The sequence below is a fragment of the Thunnus albacares genome, chromosome 12 (genome assembly GCF_914725855.1).
Source record: "Thunnus albacares chromosome 12, fThuAlb1.1, whole genome shotgun sequence".
NCBI lineage: Eukaryota > Metazoa > Chordata > Actinopteri > Scombriformes > Scombridae > Thunnus > Thunnus albacares.
In genome coordinates this window covers 30,227,364-30,253,931 of record NC_058117.1, presented here as the reverse complement: position 1 = coordinate 30,253,931, position 26,568 = coordinate 30,227,364, and the positions used below count along the sequence as shown (strand labels likewise).

General features: G+C 39.5%; 1 protein-coding gene across 1 annotated transcript in view; it reads left to right on the top strand.

The window, feature by feature from the left end:
• tmeff1a (transmembrane protein with EGF-like and two follistatin-like domains 1a) overlaps positions 1-25,691 on the top strand; it is a 104,902-nt gene extending 79,211 nt beyond the window's left edge. The window contains exons 6-10 of the mRNA XM_044368920.1: positions 23-171; positions 11,918-11,977; positions 20,496-20,619; positions 20,738-20,899; positions 22,177-25,691. Coding sequence (XP_044224855.1) covers positions 23-171; positions 11,918-11,977; positions 20,496-20,619; positions 20,738-20,899; positions 22,177-22,261 — 580 coding nt within the window. The 3' untranslated portion in view covers positions 22,262-25,691. The remainder of the gene's footprint in view (positions 1-22; positions 172-11,917; positions 11,978-20,495; positions 20,620-20,737; positions 20,900-22,176) is intronic.
• The last annotated feature ends 877 nt before the right edge of the window (positions 25,692-26,568 follow it).

The following is a 26,568-nucleotide window of genomic DNA, read 5'->3' as shown; positions in this document are numbered from 1 at the left end:
ACACCTGACTTCTCTCCCTCAGGTGCATCTGTAACATCGACTGCAGCCGTCACAATGAGAACCCGGTGTGCGCCACTGACGGGAACTCATACAACAACCCTTGTCTGGTCCGAGAGGCGTCGTGTATGAAGCAGGAGCAGATCGATGTCAAACACCTGGGCAGGTGTCCCGGTAAGACTGAGCTTAAAGTCTTTATAGAGCATTAATAAATATGTGGTCTGAGTTTATCACACAGCAGAAAAATGTGTAATTAACCAACCAGACAAATGTGAATGATTAAAAAGAATCGCCAAGTCTGTAAAATAAGTATTCTCTGCTCTGAAACGCTGGGGGCTCGTCCAGGCGCTGAAAGCACGGCACAACTGAACAGCCTCTGAGTTAACAACGCTCGTACCAAACTCCTGTACAAAAATACGCAATATAAATAGGCCTTGTTTGTAGGTGTAAGACAAGCAACATGGATGATATTTTCAAAATAAAGTAACGTTAGGAGCCACTGTTTAATTCAGCACATATTTTGTAGGTAAATGTGGATTTGTTTCAGTAAAAATGTTACTTAAATGACTCGTGAACAAGCGATCCATCACCAGTTCGGTGCACTTAACGTTAATCACTTCTCTGCTGAGACATCTTTCATTGTGGCCGTCACCCTTGGAGCAAAAGCCTCTCACAATGTGCTTTTTGGTGAAGTGCCTCCTGGGAAATGCTCTCCCTCTGGCCGAGGACCTCCCAGCCACACAGCCAGTACTGAAGCTGAAGCCGCCAGAGGCTCCAACCATCAACAAACGCTTCAGTTGGGTTTAAAATAACTCCTTTAGCACTAACTTTGTACCAAAAATGGCCCCATAAAGTGAATCCCAGTTGTCTCCGATGATGGTAGGGTTAACTACATGGTGTAAAAATAGTAGTAACTTTGAGTATGTGCACTGTAGTGTTTATATATCGGGAGAGGGGGTCATGCTAGTAACCCCTCCACGTCATCGAGCCACCGTTTCAGACCCGCCCAAAAAATCCTGAACACAGAAATGGTGAAAAACAGTTTAATGCTCTTAACTCCATGATTCAGGACTACATCGTTCAGTCTTTTCAAATGTTTTCAGCAAATATTTTCTAATGCGTATTAATGTGTTTAGAAAAGAAATCTCACGACACAGATTTTAATGAAACACATCACATCACCTGTGGGGACAGGAGTAGATTTTCTACATCACTCTGGACGACAGTAATGAGCCGTAATCTTATCATCCTAAATCACAGAATGGGGTTGTAAAGTGTCCCCTCGATGCTAATTGACCTTTTGCTAACCTTGGCAACCGTAACTAGGCACAGCAGGTCTGTCAAGCTTCGGATTTCTCAGCATGTTGATGCAGATGTAATGAAATAGACACACAAACACACACACACACACACAAAGAGTTTGGATGTTGGAGTCTTTCTTTAATCTTTCCAAACCCCAAAACACACAGCAAAAGTGTAAAGAAGGGATAAAACTGTGTTTGTCTGCTCTAACATAAGCTCCAAACAGTTAAGCTAACTAGCTGCTGCAGTAAGACCTCATTACTTCTAAGGCCAATTAAGAGTTAGCAAATGATTACTGCCCTACAGATATTTGGTCAAAACTTAGTTAAATGATAAAACTGTCGATTTTCTATATTTTTCTTATTGTCAAAAACTTGTTGTCCAAAAACTATTAAAAACAAGTCAGTGAGCCACACTGCTGCACTGGGTGACATGTTCCTTCATTATGAAGAGTTTGGTCATGTTGGTTTGTTTAGAAATGACTCCAAAGACTAATAACAGTGATCACATTTTCAGTCCCTGGAGAGTAGTTCTGTGTCAGGAAGAGGGTACGTATGCATGCATGAGGACGCAGTTCTGTTTACAGTCAACAGTCGCCATTTCACACTCACTTCACTTTGTGATATGTAGCACAACAAGCTAGCAGAGCGATGTCAACAGACCCGCGTCCCGCTACCGACTGAAATGACAACTCCGTTTAGCAGATTTTATCAGCTGTAGCTAATTAGCAAATTAAGCTAACAGTAGCACCATGAGTTGAAAGAAAATGCTGTCTGATTTACTTTTTAATGTTTTCAGCTGACTTTTTTTTAAATGTGATTTTTGTAAAAAGGGTCTTAAATATCATGCTAACAGGCTAAAGATGTATGTACCATTCAAAAAACATCCTCACCAGAGATACAGTAGCATGTTTCAGTCTTAACATTACAAGAGAAAAGGCTTCAAGGATAAGGACTAACCAGTGTGTTTGGTGAACATAGTGCCATAGTTAAAGTATTGCAGTAAAAGTAGTGATAGATAGATAGATAGATAGATAGATAGATAGATAGATAGATAGATAGATAGATAGATAGATAGATATGGTGGTTATGGTTATATCTTTAGTCTATTCTATTTTTTATATGTTCTATTTCAGTTAGTTAATTCAGTTACTCTATCTATCTATCTATCTATCTAACTAACTAACTAACTATCCATCTATCTATGCTATAATACATTGTACATTACTGCAAATCAGGTGGATATTTCTATATTGTCCATGGATGTGAGATGTTAGATGGAGGTACTTAGTTAGCCAGGCATGCTAATGTTTGCAGGTTTAACTTAACAGTAAATTTAGACCATTTGCAATCCAGTGGTAAATATTTTTTGAAAATGACAACTAAACCTCAGCTGTATCTCAGTGTCAGCAACAGCAGAAAGTGGATCACGTTGTATCAGTCAGTGTGTGGAAGTGTAACAGCGAATCAGGATGCTGCTGATTCACCGCTCTGTCACCTCACCACCACTGATTATTCATATCAGGTAGATCAGACCCAGGTGTGTGTTTGGTTGCTGCATGAATGTGATATAGAGGTGAAAAGAGCATGTGCGCAAATTATATGTGTGATAATGAGCAGTGCGGATTAAAAACAACACCCATGCTCGGAGTAAAAATGGATGAAATGTCATTTTCTATCAAGACGAGCAGACACCAGATGTCTGGTTTTAAACCTTTCATAAGAATAACATTAGGTATGAACTAAGTATGCAGGCAGAGTTTCTCTCTTGTGTAACTGTGTCGCTTTGAAATTATTTTTCATTAGTAAAATTATTCATCAGCTGCAGGGGAACATGAGAGACTGACTGACCCCACATCTGCTTCAGTCCTGATCCTTCAGTCTGCCTCTTCAAAGATAAACCTGAATTTTCAGCAATTGCACAATTAAACTCAATACATCATAGCATACACTTGTGGCCAAAAGCATGTAGACACCATCGTCCACATGTGTACAAATCCCATAAAAAGACACAGACTAACAGAAGACAAATACAGACATCACATTGTGTCTCTACACACAGATTCTCAGAGGGCATCTGTTCAGCTCTCTGGGACCTCGGTGATCACGCTGTTCACTGACGTGCAGAAGCGATCGGGCGGAGGCGAGGGCTTAACCACACCACATGCAGCTTTGTGGCAGCCGCCAGGAAACACTGTGTGAGGAGCTGTTCAGCCGATGAGGAGTGAATTTTGACAATATCCAGAGTATAACTGCTGATCTTAGCCCTTTTTTCAGCCATGCTAGCAGTGCGGCTCTAGGATGTCTTTTGGTCGGTTCGTCCACCTCTTCAGTCCAGACTAAAATATCTCAACAGCTATCTGATGAATCATTATGACATTTTGTACAAACACTCATGCTCACCAGAAGATGACTCCTACAGACTTTGGTGATCCTCTGACTCTTCCTCTGGCGCCACCATGAGGTCGACTTTTTAGTTGTTGATTGAAACATCTCAACAACTGTTGGATCAGTTCACACATTTATGTTCCCCAGATGATGAGCTGTACTAACTTCAATCCTCTGACTTTTACATCTATCACCATCATCAAGTCAAACCTTATACAATTCTGTGGTTTATGATATAATAATACCTGCTAAACTTGTGGCATTCTCATCATCCTCAGCTGTACTTTGTGTTTAGCGCTGATTAGCAAATGTTAGCATGCTAACACGCTAAACTAAGATGGTAAACATGTAAAACCTTACACCTGCTAAACTTCAACATGCTAGTGTTATCATTGTGAGCATGTTAGCATACTGATAAGCAGTTTCCACTATAATTATATTCTGTAAATAGTTTTTAAATTAAATTTTAATATTATTTTGTTTTATTTCATCATTTATTATTACTTATTATTAGTATTACTTATGCTCTATTGTTAATCTTTATTCTTCTATGTTGCATTAGACACACACAGGTGCATACATATACATAGTTCACCTGTTTTCCATCTTTTCTTGTAGTTTTTTAGTGTGAGTTTGCCTCCTTCATGCAGCCTGACTATATTTAACCACATAATTTTAACCTACAGTAAACCTTGACATGTTTGCACTCGACCTCAGTGAAGCTGTTAAACTGTTACTGTGAGTAAATATATTTTCTGGGACTCTCGTGATATTCGGTAAACAGTTTGATATTCTGTGGATTTAGTTCCAGCCTCTTTGTGTACAGACAGATAAATCTGCCCGCTGATGCTTTTATCACTGCTTTATTGAAGCCAAATTGGGAAATCCCGTCACCTGAGCCTGTTGAACTTCAGAAAATGGCCGCCATAACCTCTGTGAATTATGAAAGAGGCCCGTTCCTAACAGATAAACTGCCCCATAAATGAAAAGCATTTCATAGACTCTCATTGGTTCTTCAGTTCAGATTCAAACTCTCACAGATGAGAGAGAGTCGAGGTGAAGAAGACGAGTTAAGTGGTTTTGGTTCTTTATTTGAGTATTTCCACTTTTCTTTATTTCCTTCTGTCCTTCCTTTTATCTTTTCTCCTTCTCGTATGTCCTTTCTTCTTTCTTCATTCTTTATTTTCTTTTTTGTCCTCCCTTATTTTCCTGTTTCTTTCCTTCATTTCCTTCCCTTTACTTTTTCTTCATCAGCTTTTCAGCTTTTTCCTCCTTTATTTTCTTTCCTTTGTCCTCCCTTATTTTTTTATTTTTCATTGTTTTCATCTTCCTTTCTGTCTTTCAACTTCCCTTTTGTTTCTCCTTCCCTCCCTCTATAGTCCCTTTTTCTTTTTTTCTCGTCTGTCTTCATTTCTTCTTTTGTAATTTATTTCCTTATTGTTTTTGCTTTCCTCTTTTCTTCATTCTTTCCTTTAGTCCTTTAGTATTTTTCCTTTAACTTTGTATTTTCTTTCTTTCTTGTCGTTCTTAACTGAAGAACAACTTTTACTTTTGATCCTTGAGGACTTTTTCCAAGTCTGTCAGATGCAGAAAAAGCTTCTTTCCCACATTATTCTGATTAAATATAATCAATACGATAAAACAAAATGTAAATCCATGATCACAGATATTACTCTTCACTGCTGCACTTTAAATCACCCACCTTGAACATTATTTAAGTCTTTTGGACGCAGATCATTATTTCACATTAACTTGCTGATGTGGTAAAATGCAGGATTGATGTTGTTTCACCCCCACTGAACACTGCTGACTACACAACTGTGAACGCTTCATCTCTGCCATAAATCAGCCTCATTATTGAAACCGTGTCAGACAATTTAATGTGTCTAATCACCAATGTTTTCAATTAACCCACAAACCAAGCATGCAGTTTGTTTCCATGGGAGCTGAGCTTTGATTCACCAACACATTAATCCACACCTTGTTGCACGTTCTTCTATAATCTGACACAGAAGAATTATTTGGTCAAATCTGACTGCTGGTTGATACGGTACTATATGTGTAAATACATGATGTTATGGTTATTCTACAAAATCTGTCAGAAATCAGGTTCTTTAGGCTGCAAACAGCTTATTGTGGTGCAACTTTGAGATAAACATTTTTTAAAATTATATTTAATGAAGCCTTATTTTAGACAACATTTGCACTAAGTAGCTGTTTCCTGTGGGAAAATGTAATTATCTTGCAAGATACTGTTCAATATCAGCAAATAACTGATACTAAAAGACTGATCAGGATCTGAGACAAAAACTGTAATAGGGCCCTCCTCTGTTGTTGTTGTTGCAGAATTAAGTGAAATTTAGTGGAAAGTTTGGCTTTAGCATTTGGTTTGGATCCAATAATCTTTTTAAAGTCATTACCAGATGTTATTTTTACTCTCTCATTAGGGCTGAGTACCATTTAAAGTCCAGCTGAAATCACATTTAGTCATCTCTCTTTGCAGTCAGAAATAAAGTCAACATGTTTTTTTAAATGTGTTGTTAATAATCTTGTTTTATTAGAAGGAAGAAGAGACTGGGGGAGTGTATCGGTGTCTGTGTTTGATTGACAGCAGCTGGAAGGGTGTGTCGGTGTCTGTGTTTGATTGACAGCAGCTGGAAGGGCATGTCGGTGTCTGTGTTTGATTGACAGCAGCTGGAAGGGCGTGTCGGTGTCTGTGTTTGATTGACAGCAGCTGGAAGGGCATGTCTGTGTCTGTGTTTGATTGACAGCAGCTGGAGGGAAGTGTCGGTGTCTGTGTTTGATTGACAGCAGCTGGAGGGAAGTGTCGGTGTCTGTGTTTGATTGACAGCAGCTGGAGGGGCGTGTCGGTGTCTGTGTTTGATTGACAGCAGCTGGAGGGAAGTGTCGGTGTCCGTGTTTGATTGACAGCAGCTGGAGGGGCGTGTCGGTGTCTGTGTTTGATTGACAACAGCTGGAGGGAAGTGTCGGTGTCTGTGTTTGATTGACAGCAGCTGACAGGCAACCAGTGTCACGCCATATGAATAGAGACAAAGTAAACAAACTCCGTCATGGACAGACAGTGTGACACTAACAGGGATTTTAAAGAGCAACGACCAAACCAACATCTAACAGGTCAGAGGTGACATTTGCAGGTATGTTTACATGCTGTTTAATGTGTTGCGGCTGAGCAGCTAATTTAGCTGTCTAGCCTGTTAACTGTTAGCAGTGCACTTTTCCCTGATCAATGCTTATAAGCTGCAGGACAAGGTGTGTGTTCATGTTTGTAAATTAGATAAGAAGGAGACTCTAGCAGGGAAGCTAATGTTGGTTGTTGTTCAGAGTCTGTGGCTCTTGTGTTGTGTAGCAGGATGCAATCAGGCTCAGTGTGACCATCTGCTGATAGAATGACACGTTATCGCTTTATGCAAAGATTTGATTTGCTGTACTGAAATAAGGACTCGTAAGCACGTAAGCAGATGACGGAACCTTTGACATACATGAGGGGGGCAAAATATTAGGATCACTTTTCATTATAATGCAGTACATCACCACCACCCACTATGACCTCAATAATAAACATAAAGTAGAATTATCGCCATTCTGACAATGACGATGTTTACATGCACACTAATATTCCACTATTATTCCAACCATGACAGTATTCCGAATATGATCTAGGTCATGTAAACAGCATATTCCGTTTGGATATTCCGAATTGGGCCTTATTCCGATTGTAGCATTTTCTGATTAAGACATGTGGGATATGCTGATATTATCCAGGTTTTAGGAGCATTCTTTGGACACGTATACAGCGCTTTTGGAATATGCATCTCATTTGGGGTTTTACGACAGTTTGCGACACACAGCCTTCCTGCCTGTTTACCCCCGCACAGGCAAAATGACAAATACTGGAGCAGGAAGGCAGACAGAGGGGAGGAATGAGAGGAGAGTGGAGGTGCTGTTCAGGACGGGCTGGAAAAATAGAGTGCGTCTTCTCCACGACAGGGACGGGAGGGGATTAGTTATTATCCTGACACGCAAGCCTTGGACTGACCGTGATGACTGGTGTGATGCACCAATAACACTCAGCAGTGTAGTAAACATCATGGGAACTAACTATACATTTATAATATCAGTCATATCAATATCACTTATAAATATCAGGCAGCAGCTCACTAATGTTTTTCTAATTCACTGCCTGCGGAGATCTTGTGATTTCCGTTCCCACTAGAGCAGAGGGAAACCCTGAAAACCCCTCTGCATGTAAACAGGAATATTAGCGGAATATTCATTTTCATTAGCCATGTAAACAGCTCAGTAGGAATATTGTCTTTTTCTGAATAAGGGCAAAAAAACGGAATATTTTGTGCATGTAAATGTAGTCAACACTAGAATATAATTTATTGCCGAGCTGTTGTACTGAATTGCATCAGATTGCACAGGTGTTCCTAATAAAGTGCTCAGCGAGTGTATATCTGATGAAAGAATACTTCACCAAGACTATCAAACTGAACAGGTGGACGGAAACACGACTCCATACGCATGATAATGTTGCTCCGTAACTGCTTGATGTGGAAATGTTTGCCAACAAGTTCAATATATTAACTTATGTGTCAGTGTTGTGTTCACTACTAGTTTCTGCTGAAAACTAGTGGACAAAAACATGAAATTATTGTAGATTTAATACGCGCAAGAGCTTTTAACAAGGAAGATAAAAGCACAGAAGTGAGTCACGTCAGCTCTTCTGATCTATCACTGAATGATTTGGGTTTTTCTGTGTGTGTGATGGGTCGTCTTTCGGAGGAGGAGGGCTGGTGGTGGTGGGAGTGTTAGATACAAACCTCATTTGCAGTCACAGTTTGCTCCGTGATGTTTTTCAGAGTCTGTGCCAACACCCAGAGCTCCTCCAGTCTCAGTACATCCTCAGAGTATCTTCTAAGATCTGATTTATGTTGATGGACTCACCTTGAATCACAGTGTGTCGTCTTGTTGGAGACACACACTCTGCTCTCTCTCTGTCGGTGATGGCAGGAGACGCTAACCCGGCAGGATTTATGGATTTCTTGTCAGTGGCTATGGCTGTAAGGTAGCTGGTGACCAAGCGTCTGATTGGCTCGGGGAGGTGGTGGGTGGTGGGATATGTCTAGCACCCTGATGTGAAGAGCACCTGCCCTCACTCCTGATCTGCTGTCTCCTCGGGGCATCGAGCCAACACTTTGATTCACAAACACATAAAGAAGGTGTTTGTGAAGTGACCAAAGCAGCTTTCTCTGTTTTAAAAAATATTGCAAAGGTACGGCTGTTCCTATCCACACGAGATGCCAAAAACCTGTTCATGCGTTTATTTCAAGCTGATTAGACCACTTTAATGCTCTTTTCATCAGTCTTCCAAAACAATCCATTGATAAACTACAATTAATTCAGAACAACTCTGCTGCCAGGCTTTTAACTAGAAGAAAGATTGAGCATATCACCACAGTTTTAGCTCTCAGTGTCTTTTAGGATTGATTTTAAAGTTCTTTTACTTATTAACAAGGCTCTTAATGGTTTGGGACCAGCCTACATTACTAATTCTAAGTCATTTTTAATCCTTCAAGGCCTCTTAGATCCTCTGCTGCTGTTTTTTTTTTTAATAAAAACTATGACACAAATAAGAAAATTGGCAGCTCAGCCTTTTTTAACTATGCACCAAAATTATGGAATTCTCTACCCAAGCATATAAGAAATACAAGCTCTGTAAACACCAATTTATTGAATTTATTCAACATTGCTTTTGACTAACTATCACTCTTCCTTTGTTTTATTCGTATCTTTTCCATATTTTATTGCAGCTTCTTTTGCTTGTTATTCATTTAATTGCTTGGTTTTATCACACAGTATTTGCACTTGTTTTAATCTATTATTTATTATCTTGTTTCTTCATTTTATTGTAAAATACTCTGACTTAAACCTTGTATGAAAGGTGCTATATAAATAATCTTGCTTGATCACCAGGACGTCTTTATCTTGTACTGAAATTCACCCTTCATCAGCTGATAAAAATGTGATCTGTATTTTTGTAGGAGACATAAGATACAGTATACATGTTGATCTTAAAGGTATAAATTATAATTTAAGTGTGAAATAAAGTAAAGCCTTAGTAAGTAAAGACTTATGTTTGCAGTAATGATCAGTTGCCTTTAGGCCTTTAACCGATTAGGTCTTAAAAGCTGCGTTAGTCATTTTTGGCCACTAGGGGGCAAAAGAACTCCAGAAAAAGCTCTCTTATAGAATATTTCCTTGTAAAATTATAATAGCCAATGTGTTAGCAAACAGCCGCCCACTTCCACATCCAGCAGACACAGAGCAACATGATTATCCCATTAACAGTCTGTAGTTACGTGTGGGGTTCCTCAGGGTTCTATTCTTGGTCCTTTATATTTTCAATTTCATTAAAGCTACATTATTTTCTATGTTTTTGTGTGTTGTATCCACTTGGTGGCAGCAGAACAAATTTAAAACACAACATCTGACATGTTATTAGCTTATAAAGTAATTGTGGCTAACATACAGCAGACAGCTGCTTACTTCCACGTCCAGCAGACGCAGAGCAACATGTTGTTTATGTAAAAGTGCCTCAAGTGTTTATTCCGACAGAGACCAACATATTGAACTTCCATTAAATTAACATACAGCAGTGCATGTCTTAAAGATTGACTCTTCCTCAGGAGTCATTTCGTTTAGGGTTAAAAGACAAGTTCATAATTTTTCAAGTCTGTCGTAAAACAACAGTCAGGTTCCCAAATAAACCTGTTTTTCTTGCTGTAATCATTCCTCCTGTTCATACTGACCATTAGAAGATCCCTTCATAATGACCTCACAATGGAAGGGATGGAGGACAAAATCAACAGTCCTCCCTCTGTGCAAAAATGTATTTAACAGTTTATCTGAAGCTAATATGAAACTTCAAATGAGTCAAATCAAGTAGATATCTTTCAACGTTACAGTCTTTTTAGTGCCAAAGTCCCTCTTTTTGTTACTATACTTCCACCTGCAGCTCAACAGGGAAACACTGTCCGAGGAAACACAAAGAGGGAATTTGATGCTAAAAAGACTGTAAATGTGTCAGATATCCACTTGATATGACTAACTCAGACTGCTGAAGACTCATATATATATATATATATATATATATATATATATATATCCTTTAATATAAAAAAATATTGAGTCATGCAATTTGAAGACGATTCTTTTCAGAGATCGTGACACTGCAGAGCAACACGTCGACATCTGTGTTCACACAGAGAGCGACGGAGTTGAGTCTGACTCATGAGAAATAGAAATACAGTAGATGCTTTCACTGTTCATGTTTTTATAATTACAATGAAAGCAGCTTTGTTTTCTTCTCTTTTATGCAGTATTTCTCTCTCTCTCTCTCTCTCTCTCTGTGCTTTATAAACACAAAGAAGTCTACACAAAGCGAGGGAGGGGAGAGAGGAGGGAGAGAGATAAAGGGAGGATGAAGGGGAGAAAGATATAATGGAAGAGCAAAAAGGAGAGGGGAGGTGTGAAACGGGGATTGATGGGAGAGAGAAGGGAGGAAGAGAGGTGTGGCAGGGAGAAGAGAGAGAGAGGGAGGAAGATGGAGAGACTTCTGTCAATATTTCTTCAGGAATGATGGAGCATTAAAAATGGATGAGTGTGTGTGTGTGTGTGTGTGTGTGTGTGTGTGTGTGTGTGTGTGTGTGTGTGTGTGTGTGTGTGTGTGTATGCTGTTTAATATTCCCAGCAGCTCCTCCTTCATGCTGCAGACAGCATGAGGACATGAAGCCCAACGACGGAAAAAATAACCACAACAACACAGCAAACCCGCTGCTTTTTGTTTGTTTGTTTATTCCTTGTCACACACACACACACACACACACATACATATTATACAGCTACACACACACACACACTGAAGCTCAGACTGACCCTTCACCACCTCGACTTTGACAAACATGGCGAGACACAGACAGCGAGTAAACATCCTCCAACGTCCTCTACTTCCCTCAGACTGTCCTGAAGACATAACACACACACACACACACACACACACACACACACACACACACACAGATTAGACAAAATGCTCCGAGACAGTTAACAGGCAGTCAAACCTTCAGGTGACAAAGGTTTAGACTCCCTCTCCCTGTCTGTCTGTCTGTCTGTCTGTAGCTGACTCTGTTCATCTGTTTCCTCCACAGCTGACAAAGAGAAACTGGGGAAGAAAGACGACGGCAGTCCTTTCAAAGTAAACGTCTTAGGTAAGAACATGACCAGCAAAAATGTGCAAGTTCCCATCAAGCAGCGTTCACATGACTCACTGTGGATTACAGCGTCATTATAGCGAGCCGACGTTAATTGTAGTAACATAAATAACGTAGAACGTAACCTTACTTAACAGTATGTTGTTCACTCCATATGTTTAAGTAAGAACGGTCATCTAGGAAAGTATGTTCAATATTTATGTTTTTAGCATCCTTTAACCAACACCATTTCCCATAAGCCCACAGACCATTGCAGGTTAAACGTCCATGAGACAGTCAGGTGTCTGTGGTTAGTGAACTTATAAACTAAAATAGTATACTGGTACAGATACAAGAGGATTTTTTATCTAGAAATTATGTTTGAAAAAGTGAAGGTCGTCTTACATTCGAGGACCAGACAAAAAGGCTCCTAACACCAGCTCCTACACAGAGTGTTGCATTATGGGTTGTTTGTACCCACTAAACAAATCACTGGGTTAAAATTTTGCCCAGTTTGGGTCAATATAGCACCTAAACAACACTGAGTTAATGTTCCACAGAAAGCCACTCAAGACAAGCTGTTGCTTTGACCCAGATTTAGTGTCGGGTTATCTACCAAACTAAAGCTGTTTATAATCTGCTTAAATTTACACGTCACGGTTTGTTATCGATAGTTAATAACTTGTGTATCTTTCGAATGTCATACGCACATCATCTTATACAAGAAACAATACATTTATGACAGTTTCGTTGTTTGTAACACTGGCTCAAAATAACAGATTGCTACAGTTACAACCCAATGTTGTATCGTGAAGCCCTCGTGATTTTAAGGGGTGGATGAATTTTTTTCTTCACCACAGACAGGATTTTACAACTCTGGAATATTATCACAGCAGCTTTATCACTTTTTTGCCTCAACAGAGGACTGCTGTGGCTAGCAAGTTTCCTCCAGCCTGTTAGAGTCAGTCAAAGTGTTTAGTTAGCTCAGTTTAACATGCAGGAGTTTCTGACGGCTTGTGTTAAGTGTTTTTTCTGTTGCTGAGAGTGAAAAACGAGTCTTAAGTGCAGAAATGGATCGCTGTCATACATGATGAGACAATCAAAAAGAAAAAAACTGTCATAAAAATGGTAAAATTAATTCTTACCGCTTCCAAGAGCCGACGACAGTTTCAATGGAAGTATTTAATTCATTCTTATGTTGTTGTTTTTGTCTTTTATAAAACTTTTAATTCATAAATGTCTTTTCTCCATTATAAAAACGCACCACAGTGAATAAAGAATAAACAAAATGAAAATCATAATAAGATTTTAAACATGTTGCAAAGTTTCCCTGAAAAGAAATGATAAAACACCAACCAAGTTTTAAATTCTATATATTTTATCACTGAAGGTTTAAACAAGTTTAAAAGCCTCAAGCATCATTAAAAAATCACTCAACACATTAACAACCTCAGAGACTTCATTTTTCAGGATTATATAAAACACTGTAAATCCACTTTACTGCCTTTAATGCAGCTGATGGTAAAACTTCCTGTGGCCTTTCAGCAGCCTGTTAACCTGCGTCTGAACCTGCTGAGGAGCAATAACCGCAGGATAAAACTTAATGAAAATCTCCTAAAACACATATCGTTCTCACAGGAGGAAGAAACAGAGCAGGAGAATCTAAATCCTCACAGCTCCGACTCTCCACTGATACTGAAAATAATCTGAGTACGCTGTTCATTAAGCCTTGGCACAGTCATTTTTCATAAGTAAACACACAGATTATGGTGGAGCAGGGTGTTTTTCGTGTGTTACCCACCCGGCTGCACCATGCACGATGAGTTTAGAGATCAAAGAGGAGATGAAACAGAATCCAAAGGGTTTTTATTATCCGCAGCTCGCTCTGTGCATTGATATCAGTGACTAAAACGTCTCGGGGGAGAATGATTCCTCCGCAGCTCCGTCAGTTCCTTCACTTTGTGTTTTAAGACAGACAATGGAAGGATCGGATTAATCTGCTGCATTGTCAACAACACAAACTGTGAAGGACGGAGCAGCACATTTCCGACTCTGATAAAATGAGACAGAAAAGCTGAGAGAGTGTTTCCTTCTCTGGTTCGTCCAGGTGATGATGATGACCTTCATCAAATAAAATCCTGTCATTGGATGTGTCCTTGAAGTGAATAAATCATCCAAACTCAATAATACATGAAAAACCATATTTATGTCCCCTTTTTTTAACCTTCAGAAGATGCTTTTTTCACTCAAGGTTCCCAAAGACTGTAGAATGTGTTGTTTAGAGAAGTATTCATATATTTTACTTGAGAAACAATAACGCTGTGTAAAAATACTCAGTTATGAGTCATATATTCAAGCTTTTTCTTGAGTAAAAGTGCAAAATTATTATCAAAAGTACTCATTGTGCAAAACGGCCTCCTTCAGAGGTTTATGTTATTATACATATTATATTTTTGGATTATTATTGATGATGCATTTTTTAATGTTGCAGGCAGTTGAGCTGGAGCAATGTTTTTGAGGTTTCATAGTTTCACAGTGTTTATGTTACTGTTCACTCCAATCCAAGTTGTTACCAGTAATTATCTGCTTTGGTTTCTATGTTTATGATCAAACTGCTATCAGTCACTATCTACAACTATAATTGAATGACACTTATTAACACTATATTGTATTTAATAGCAATATTGAACAAGAAAATGTTAATGAAAAGGCGTTAAACTCAGGGTAACATTAGCTGGCTAGCTAGCAGCATCATTGATTATTTAAAGGATAAGGCTGGTGATTTTCTGGTGCCAAACCTACAATTAATTGATCTACTAATAAGTATTGTGTGTGTATCCAAAGCTTGGTATATCTCATTCCTCTGTTACGTAGACCTCCATTGTTGTCCAAAAACTAAAAACAGGTCAGTGAGCCACATTGCTGCACTGGGCGACATGTTCTTTGGTTCCTGAAAACAGCGGTTACTTTAGCTTGTTTAGAAACGGCTCCAAAGGGTAAAAATAGCAATAAGACAGTAACCTGCCACTGTGCACGCTCAGAAATTCGGTCCCATTTATAGAGCTTCACTAGCTAGTTGTGTAATATATCACAGCCTCTTGACTATGTTCCTGCGTATGCACAGTGGCGGTTTACTAACTTACTGCTATTTTTACTCTTTGGAGCCGTTTTCTACACAAACTAAGGACTTCAGAGTGATACATAAATGTAACTGGGAAAACGATTTTGTTGTAAATTAATGTAGTTTCTAGGAGACAGGGTTGCCATTCACGGTTTGTTTTGGTTCAAGAACACATGATAATTGGCATTCTAGCAGAATTTTCGGGCTGGTCCACCACCAGAACACCACACATTACAAAACCGTGGTTCAGTGTGTTGTCTGTGCGATTACTCAGTCATAAGGTTTGAGCTCCTTCCTGACTGTTAAAGACTAAAAAAATCAGTGCCAGGGGGTGGAAACAATCTTTTTGTCCAGTCCTTGTAGTTTTCAGCTTGTCTTCAGGTTTTTCAGCTTTAATTGTAGCAGATAATCTTACTATGTTCTTGCTCATGGTGGGGCTAAAGGGAAAGTCAGAGAACAATCCAATCTGATAGTTATTGAGATATGTCACTCTGAACTGCAAATGTCAAACTCATGGATGCACTAGAGGAAAGGTCACGGGATTACAAGGGTTCATCCTCTGGTGAACATGAATGTCTGTACAAAATTTAATAACAATCTATAGTTGTTGAGATATTTCAGTCTGAACCAAAGTGATGGACCAACAGACAACGCTATCCCTGGAACCATGCTGTTAATCTTGGCTAAAAACCCCAATCAGAGAGCATGAAGCCAAAAAAACATCACACCAGAACAAAAATAACATCAAATAATAATAATATACAACAAAGACAGCAAACCCTACAGGAGAAGTGCAGGCGGAGGAGATGCTGCTAGATTTCCTCTCATCGTTTGCTACACAGTGATCATTTCTGTGTCACTGTGTTTTTGAGAAATAAAAACAGCTAAATGTGGGCTGTCAAGCAAATTACAGTCATTAATGTTTTTCTGTCTGGATGCCGTCCTTTCAGCTGCACTCGGGGATGTTTGGAGAACAGTGTTACAAAGATTCCCGGGATGTTAAAATGACACATTTGTTGACTCTGCAATTACAGCGGCAGTAATTCAGCAGTAAAGGTATCGTGGCAGAGCAGTTAGTGATTATTAGATTTAGATTCCTGGATTGGATTGGATTGTCATTGCACAGAGTACAAGTACTGAGACAACAAAATGCAGTTTAGCATCTAACCAGAAGTGCAAGTGTAATGTATATATTTATAATATATGAATAGAATAAACAGTAAGGGTAGGTATGAATATGCAAAGATATATGTAGTATGAACAGTAATAACAGAATGAACAGTATGAAATGTAAACGCTAGGAAATGCAGAGTAAACAGCTCGAGATATGAGAAGATTACAATATACACACTGTAGATCAGATATAAACACTATAGACAGTAGTATAAACATGGATGCACTATAGAAGATACAACCAGTAAAGACAGTCGTATATGTGTGGTATGATTAATGAATAAATATGAATACACTACAGGGCAGTTAAGGTGGATCGGTGCAGCATCAGCGGTAATGCAGGCGTTGTACCGGACTGTTGTGGTGAAGAAAGAGCTGAGTCAGAAGGCAAAGCTTGGTCTACGTCCCAACCTTCACCTTTGGTCACGAGCTTTGGATACTGACTGAAACAATGAGATCGCAGATACAAGCAGCCAAAATGAGTTTCCTCTGGAGAGTGTCTGGGCTCAGCCTTAGAGAGAGGGTGAGGAGTTCAGACATTCGGGGGCGGCTCAGAGTAGAGGTGTGCTCCTTCGCATCAAAAGGAGCCGGTTGAGGTGGATTGGGCACCTGGTTAGGATGCCTACTGGTCGTCTCCCTCTGGAGGTGATCCAGAATCGTCCAACTGGTAGGAGACCCCGGGGCAGACCCAGAACACGTGAGGGCTTACATATCTCCTCTGGCCTGGGAACGCCTTCGGATCTCCCAGGAAGAGCTGGAGGGCGTCGCAGGGGTGAGGGATGTCTGGGTTTCCCTACTCAGTCTGATGTCACTGCGACCCGGTTCTGCTGTCGTTCTGCCAGGTGATCCCCTCCCAGAGGGGATGAGGGCAAACAGTCTGTGGCTGGGGTGAGAGGTGTCCCTGGCGATGCTGTGCGCCCTCCACAGATGCGTGTGCTGGACAGCCTTAATGGCAAGGAGTGTAGCACCGGCAATGCATTGGGCAGTTTTCACTTCCCTCTGCAGTGCTTTCCGGTCTGAGGCAGCACAGTTGCCATACCAAACTGTGATGCAGTTGGTGAAGATGCTCTCGATGGTACAGCGGTAGAAGATCACCAGAATCTGAGGAGACAGATGAGCTTGTCTCAATCTCCTCAGGAAGAAGAGATGCTGGTGAGCCTTCTTGACCAGGGTCAAGTTGTTGAGGGCTCAAGAGATGTCCTCAGAGATGTGGACACCAGGAAACTTGAGGCTGGTGACACGCTCAACCTCTGTCCCTTTTGATGCAGATGGGCGTGTGTGTGCCACCTTTGGTCTTTCTGAAGTCCACAGGGAGCTCCTTGGTCTTCTTGGTGTTGCGGGCCAGGTTGTTGTCAGTGTACCACGCCGCCAGGTGCTGGACCTCCTCACTATAGGCCATCTCATTGTGGTTGTTGATGAGACCAACTACCATTGTGTCATCTGCAAACTTGATAATGCTATTTGAGCCATGTACAAGAGTGCAGTCATGGGTAGAGAGGGAGTAGAGGAGAGGACTCAGCATACAGCCCTGTGAGACACTGGTGTTCAGGCTGAGGGTTGAGGAGTTGAGGTTGTCTAATCTAACATGCTGGGGTCTGTCTTTTAGGAAGTCCAGTATCCAGTTGCAGAGGGAGGTGTTGATATCAAGGTAACCGGGGATGATGGTGTTGAAATGCTGAATTGAAGTTGATAAAAAGCATTTTCACATAGGTGTTGCTGTTGTCCAGGTGGGAGAGGGCAGAGTGTAGCGCCGTGGAGATGCACCTGTTCTGGCAGTAGGCCAATTTGGTGGAGGTCCAGTGTGGGTGGTAAGCAGGATTTGAGGTGAACCAGGACCAGCCTCTCAAAGCAGTTCATGATAGTGAGGGACGCTACAGTGCAACAGGTTGGAAGTCAATTAGGCTCGCTGCAGAGGAGTGTTTTGGTACCAGCGCAGTGGAGGTGGATTTGAAGCACATGGGGACAGCTGCTTGGGCTAGTGACAGGTTGAAGATGTCAGTCAGGACCTCAGTCAGCTGCCAAGTGCAGGCCCTGAGCACATGTCCGGGGATGCCATCTGGGCTAGCAGCCTTACATGCATTAATCCTGTTCAGTGTCGCACACACATTGGTGGGGGAGAGGGTTAGGGGCTGGTGGTCTGCAGGGAGCACAGCCTTGTTGTCCTTTTCAAAGCGGGCATAAAATTTATTAAGCTCATCAACAAGGGAGGTGTTGCTGTTTTGGCGGGAAGTGTTGGTGGGTTTGTAGTCCATGATGGCCTGGATGCCCTGCCATATGCGTCGGGGGTGGGAGTTGTTGTTGAAGTGCTCCTCAATCCTTAGCTTGCGGCTGTGCCTGGCCCTCTCGATGCCCCTTTTCAGGTTAGCCCTGGCTGAGCTGTAGGCCTGCACGTCATCTTTGTTATCCTCTTTGTTCTTTAGGTAAAAGGCCAGAAGTTAAGGCTTATGCTAAAATAATCCTCACTGAAAGTGTAAAGTATTCTGCTGGTTGGAAAAAATGTATGAAAGTGTCCCAAACACTCCTGACAATTAGACAATATATAAGGTTTTTTGTAACAGCCCTTCTAATTTTTTTTATTCCTGTAAACCGCCAACATTTCTTGTCACGATTGTAGTCATAAACATGTCAGATCGTGAGCCTTACACACAGGGTGTTATTGAAGGCTTTCTTAATGTTAATGTAAATTTGATACAGTCATATCAGTCATTGTAATGAGCAGCACAGATTGCTTTGTTGGCCGTTTCTTTATTGCTGCAGTGAATTACTGAGAACAGACAGCTCCGTATGATTGAAGAATCCCTTTATGTGTAAAGCATTTGTGTTTTATGATTGATGGAATTGCAGTTTAGCAGGACTAAGTCTACAGCCATGCTAGCAGCTCTGTGAGGCACAGAGCTAAATGCTTAGCATGCTAACATGCTAATGTTCAGCAGGTATAATGTTCAAAATGTTCACCATTTTAGAGTGAATGCAAATTGACTTTCTTCACCAGACTTCACTTGGATGATTACATAGTTCATAGCAAAGATATGACCATGTAAAAGTTGGATAATATGTAATATATACAGTACCAGTCAAACGTTTGGACACATCTGCTCATTCAAGGGTTGATTTTTTACTATTTTTTACTGTATAGAACAGTACACCAAATGGTTTTCAATTAACAGATGTGCCCTGTCAAAAGTTAATTGGTGGAATTTCTTGCCTTCTTAATGCATTTGAGAGCATGAGTTGTGTTGGTTTGAGGTAGTGTTGGCATTCAGCAAATAGTCCTACTATTCCACCACTAAGTAAACAGACACAACAGTCCTGATGTCCCATCGCTGTCACAGACTTGACATGATGAACACGTCACAGTACATATAACAAAAGTCTGTGACTCCAGAGGGTGGACATTAGGATTCAGCCTTAGTTTAGCATGTCAGCATGAAACATTTGCTAATTAGCACTAAACACAAAGTATAGCTGATGGAAATGTCATTCGTTTTGCAGGTATTTGGTCATAAACCAAAGTATTGGACAAATTTTGAACAGATGATGGTGCTAGATGAAAAGTCAGTGGAACAAAGTTATTACAATTCATCCCGATGGGAACATGAATGGCTGTACCAAATTTCATGGCAATCCATCCAATAATAGTTGAGATATTTCAGTTTGAACCAAAGTGATGGACCAACAAACTGACATTCCCATCCATATAGCCATGCTGCTTAACCAACAAAACGGAGTGATTTATTATTATGTTGCATTCTGTGTGAATAATTGTGTCTCACATAATGCAATAGAACACATTTCATTGCACTGGACATCAATTTGATCGTTTATATGCAATTTTTTCATTTTTTCCACATTTTTATATCTAATAATGCTGGAAAATAATCGTTTGGTTTCACCCAGTCTGCTCTGTAATAATCACACTTTACATTAATCTGCACAGGATTGAATTACTGTTGTAAAAACAACATGCAGACTTCCTGTGAAATTGCCTGAACTCAGCTTAATAAACCAAACAATGTTATCTTTTTGCTTGTTTGTTTTGTCATTTGAGCCTCCTTCCTGTTGCTGTTTCATTCATTTAATGACTAGAGAGATTAAGACCAGCTCATCACGACACATCAGCTGCTCTGAAACCATCATCCAGCGCTCCAGTTATCAGATGCTCAGGTGTTTGCAGCTGTGATAAAAGATTTTTGCCTGCCTGTTTAGTTTGTGTTTATGTTTGTTTGTTTTTAATTTTTTTAGAAACCAAAGGTCTGGACCACAGCGACGGTTTCTACGCCGGGATACCGATCCCCTGCGCTGACAGCTACGCCAGCTTCTGCGTTCATGGGACATGTGAGATCAAATACAACATGGCCACCTGCAGGTCTGTGACTCTTTACTGAGTCTGTATTACACTGTTACTGCTTTAACTACTATTACTAATATTCGTAATATTACCAGATGTTTGTTTTTATGAACCTATGAACTCCTGTAATCTGCAGATGTGACTCCGGCTACAAAGGTCCTCAGTGTGATGAGCCTCAGGACTTCAACATCCTCTACGTGGTTCCCAGTGGACAGAAGCTTCACTACGTCCTCATTGCCGCCATCATCGGCGCCGTGCAGATCGCCATCATTGTTGCCGTGGTGATGTGCATCACAAGGTAAGGCAGCATCCACAAAAAAATAAACTCTTAATTTTAATTTCAAATGCCTTTAATTAACAAAAAAAGGAGATTTTAAGGGTTACATGCTTAACATATTTATTTTAAGGTATTTAACAAATCCATTAATGATGAATTTATGGTGTTATTCAGTGGTTCCCCTCAAAATTTGGAGTTGACTAAAGAATAAATTAACGGATTATATGTTAAGATGTTTTGATTTAAAAGGGGAACATTGAAAACCTGAAGGTTTTTATTAAATGATAGCTTATATGTTATTTGATTGAATTCATGAACTTATCCATTAATTATCTCTTTAAAATAAAACAGTTAAATCATTATTAAGTGTTAAATTATGGACTTTTAAAATATTTTATTGCAAGTTAAATTTCCAGTTTATTTATTTATTTATAGTTTTGCTTTAAAAGAAAAGAAAACCATATGAAAAAGACAAATGCATGTCATCAAATGCATGCATAGTACTAATATTGCGAATATTCATTTATTAATATTGATGTATATTTTCAGAGATTTGGTTTCATAATGGTCATAATGGTGTTTTAATCCCTTTGAGCTAACAGGGGCACATGGGGAAGATAATGATGAAAAGATGGTGGTATTTTCCAGCACAGCAGCTTTAATCCACACTGTTAACCTGCAGACGTATACTGAAAGTACATAATAACACAGTATAATGCGCGATGATAATCCTCTTATGCATAACGTGCATATTGTGTAAAACTGTAATATAAACACATAATTTCTTGCACAATTATTCTGCCTTTTTTCATCCTGTTTCTGAGTCGTGGAGACACATTTTCCGATGTCTCTTCTCTCCTGTTATTTGCCGAACATTGTTGCTCTCAGCTGGGCAAACCAACTGAACTAAAACAGAAATCGGTGCAGACAAACAGCTGTGAATGCAGCCTCGTTGTTCCTCCATCACTCTTGAAGTGTAGGTGTGATGTCTGTCAGGAGGGAGGACGGAGCTGCAGGTGACAGTTTGAGGCTTAAAGCTAAAGGAGACTTAAACAGGATTTGATTTGGCCTCATTTTTCTCTCCAGAGCGACTTCACTCTGAAAAATATCAGTTTCTCTTTTCAACGTTAGAGGTTTTTGGCAGCCGTATGACAGTAAAAGAAGTCTTTTTATTAAAATATATTAAAGGAATCTCAAAATAATGCGGTTATTTGCTAACCAGTTTATTAAAGGTAAAGTTTTAGCTCAAATTTTTTGATAACAGAATTTTATGAATCTTTGTCTCTTTGTGTTTTTAGGAAATGTCCAAAAAACAACAGAGGCCGCCGGCAAAAACAAAACCTCGGACACTTCTCCTCGGACACAAACTCCAGGATGGTATAGCCGTGTTTGTCTGCGTTTTTTTGATAAGTTTTTTCTTACGACGTGGGAATACCATTTTTTAACAGTAGATGTGTGGTATTAAATTTTTGTTTCTCCTGGGAAACCATAAATAAAGAAGAAGAATGATAATATTTATTTAAGGGGCCTTATTTTATCTCCTTTTTTTTGTTTTTGGATGGAATTGTTGCGCAACGATTTACGCGATCAAGATTTTTCTTTTTTTTTTTTCTCCGCAAGACCAAGAGGAGCCGAATCGACAAAACCCGCCGTCACTTTACATCGTTGCCATGTCTGCTTTCTTAATTACTTTTAACTGCTTCATTAGAGGTTTTGTTGAATGCTTTATAAATACGGTACCTTTGGCAAACTGGCTAACAGAGTAATGTCTGCCCCTCTGGAATGTGCTATTTATTGAAAATGATTTATTTCTACGCCCCTCTCTGTTTCACTTTTTACTAATAATGTGCAGCTGATCACCAAATGCAGTTTTTTTTTTTGTTTTTTGTTGTTTGTAGGAGGTGAGAGGGGCCAGCCAGTCAGATAGATATGTTTACACTTCTTATTCTTTGGTATGAAATTCCATTTAAATACTTCACTGTGTTTAAACGAGCTAATAATTTATTATTATTATAATTATTTTCATTTAAAGTAGTTTTTACTTCTTATGTTAACCTTTATTTTAAAAGTTGCTTTCTGAATTCTAGTTCCTGTATATTCGCATGACTTGTGAAAACTGTGTACTGTGGTGTAGTTTTAACTTTTTAAAAAGAAAAGCTGACGGCCTCGACGCCTCCGCCGTCTCTGCGTCGCCGGGTATCCGATGACCGCTGACAGCAAGGTGGAAATCCGAAAAAGTGGGACTGATGATGAAGGGAGGACATGGTGAGGGACACTGAGGGAGGAGGAAATACTCTGTGTTATAAAGAAAGGAATGTGTAATGTTTGAAAAAATCAGTCTGCTGTTTTTATCCCCGCCAGAAAACGACAAAAAAAAAAAAAAGAACACAGACATCATTGATGAGGGGAAACTTCTAAAATATAATTTTGCTTTAAGGGGAAGACAGTCGTGTTGATTGTAACACTCAGAGGCAGGAATGTTTTTCATCTCTGTCTGTAAATCTGAAGGATTGTAAAGGAAGGGCTGTCTGCTGTTTTGGGGGTTTGAAGGCAGTTTGAAAGGACTGAATGCACATTGAGGTCAACTTTAATGATATTTTTCATGTAATTGGAAGAAGTCTTAGTTGCTGAGATGGCTGTAATCAAGGCTTTTTTTTGAATGTGAGAGAATAATTTTGTCTTTTTTTTTTTTATTTTTGTTTGTTTAGTTTTGCATTTGGTCCTCAGCGAGACATTCCAAGCACAAAGGATCCCTTACGAAAAATTAACTATAATAACCCTTTCCACCTTATTCCTTGCTCCATGAGACCTTGTGACAATTATGGGTGCAACCTCTGGTTATTATTGTGAACCAGCGTTTGTCAGAGTTAGTTTGGGAAATAAATGATGAATGAACACAGCCTGTCACACAAGAAAAAAGTTTGGGAAATACAATCATTCTCTTTCTTGCCAAGAGTTAAATGAGAAGGAAGTAATATTATTAGGATCCGTATAAACAACGATTAGTTGTTTTGTTTTTGTGCAGATTAACAAACAACATATAACATGTTGATCGGTGAGCTTTAGAGGTGCTGGTAGGTGGATTCTGTAACCTTTGGACAAAGCCAGGCTAGCTGTTTTCAACCGCGCCCAGTCTTTGTGCTAAGCTAAGTTAGCTATAGCTAACTAGCGATAGTTAGCCAAAATGACAAACTTTTTCCTTAAACAGGATCATATGATCAGACCTCTGCCTTCTGCTAGTGATGATTTTATGTATATGGAAACGCACCTTGCTTTCAGATAGATAAGATTCAGTTCTAACTCCTTTAACAAAACCGGTTTGTCTTTGTCACTATAGAAACACTGATGAGCCTCAGAGCTTTTCAGATCGCTTCACCATCAGCAGTGAAGACAGAATATCTCCTTTCCAGAAGCTGTCATCTTGCTCGTGTGACGTCATTTTGAGCCGGAGTTTGCGCAGTAGAGTTGGGTGGCGGGATGACAGCCCAAGGGACACAACCGCCCCTGAGCCGTCCCGCCGTCTGACAGAGGTTTGTGAGCGGCTGTCACAACTGTCGGTCTTGTCGTCACACCCCCTTTTTATATTGTCAAATAAAAACAAACTTATCAGAAAACTGCAATTGAACATACATCAGCGTGATAAGAATGGTAAATGGACTGCATTTATATATCGCCTTTCTAGTCTTATCGTCCACTCAAAGAACAAGAACTACCTAAAATGACAGAAACCATCGTTGGGAAAGTTACGACCTTTACTGCAACCAGCCACCAGGGGGCGATCGTGATATTTTGTCTTCACTTTTGGGGAGCTGTCATGACTTCCATCTTTATATACAGTCTATGTGCTGTATATTAGCTGACACCACACTCATCCCTCAGTAGTAGAAGGCAGAGGTAAGATCACATGATCCTGTTTAAGGTGTAACAGGTTTTGTTCCCACGTCATTTATTCTCCCCAAGGAGAAAAGCGAAGACACCTTTAGCGTCCCGCTAACCCCCACAGACGCCAGTTCAGTAAAAGGAATAACCAGAAGTTGTCCGGGACTAGTAATAAGGTGGATAGTCAATATTCAAAAGATACTATACTGTATAAATATCATGTCCAACATGTGATCAGATACATGTCTTGCAGGTGTTAGCTGTGTGCAGCTGCCTCGCTATCATTAAAGCCTCTTAGCTTTAATGTTATAGTCTTAATATTAGCCTGAACAGTGAAGACAAACAGATACTGTACATACGTAGTCACATGGCAGACCAAAAAAAATCTGATTCGGTCCTCCAGCAATGTCGATGGGAACTTGATGTCCCATGAATGAAAATGCCTTTTCTGTGTTGTGTCCCTGAGTTTACTGTAACACTACCTGTTATTATACTGATTGTCCAGTTATGCATTTTTGTGTGTTTTATATCAAAATCACATAATTTTCCTGCAAATTTTTCCAAAACATTTTCACTGAATTGTCTTGCTTCTTCTGTCCCACCTCAGCACTCTCAAACTGAAAATTTTGGTTCCTTCTGATCAGCTTTTTCACACTTGATAATACATTTAAATTTATGTTTTATGGCAAATACCACGTTGACGTGAGTGACTGCAATTGTATATTTGTGATGTTCAGTATTCATGAGGTTGGAGAACTAATAGAGTTTGACCTTTTAGAAGCTGAAGCTGATTTCTGTGGTATTTGTTCCAGCAGTATTCAAACCTCAATCTCACTTGTAAGGCAGCAACTAATGATGATTTTCATTACTGATTAATCTGTCGATCATTTTCTCAATTAATTGATTAGTTGTTTGGTCCATAAAATGTAAGAAAATGGCCCAATGGACATCTTCAAATGTCTTGTTTTGTCCAACCAACAGTCAACAACCCAAAGAGTTTACTGTCGAAGAGGACTAAAGAAACCTGAAAATATTTACATTTAAGAAGCTGTAATCAGAGAATTTGGAAAATTTTCTTCTTAAAAAATGACTCAAATTGATTAATTGATGATTAAAATAGTTGCCAATTAATTTAATAGTTGGTAACTAATCGATTATTCAAATAATGGTTGCAGCTCTACTCACCTGTTCAAGTCATATTGGATATTCTATAAGTTTTGTCAGGTATCTCCCACAGAAACCCTCAGTTATATTCACAGTAACACAACTAAATGTACTTGTTAAAAGTGAATGTTTGCTGTTTTTGCAATTTGTTCATTCCAACAACTCTCCCAACTTTTATGAAAAAAAAAAGGTCAGAGTGTTTTGTTTCTTCTAATGTGATGTGAACACAGATGATCAGTATTTTCTGAATCAGGACCTTCCAGAGCGATTAACTGTGCATTAACTCGACTGCCATTTACTCCGTTAGGAATGAGATAATAAATAAAACTGAGACTGCAAGAAGAAACTCAGAATAAGAAAGGAACTGATAGAGACCGAAAGAACATTAAACTAATCTAATATAAGCTATCATTGACAAATAATATTAAATTAAAAGAGCTAAAATGGCCACTGGGCCAACAGCAGCCTAGAAGCTCAGTCACACCAGCACTAACAGCAATATTATGGGCCAAAATCAATTGATGTGAGTGTATTGGCTGGTCACAACAATTAATATAACAAATTCATTCATTCACAGACCTATTTTGTAGCTCAAAATGGTGAATGTGATGGGCTAATTCACTATGTTAACGACAGTAACAGAGAGC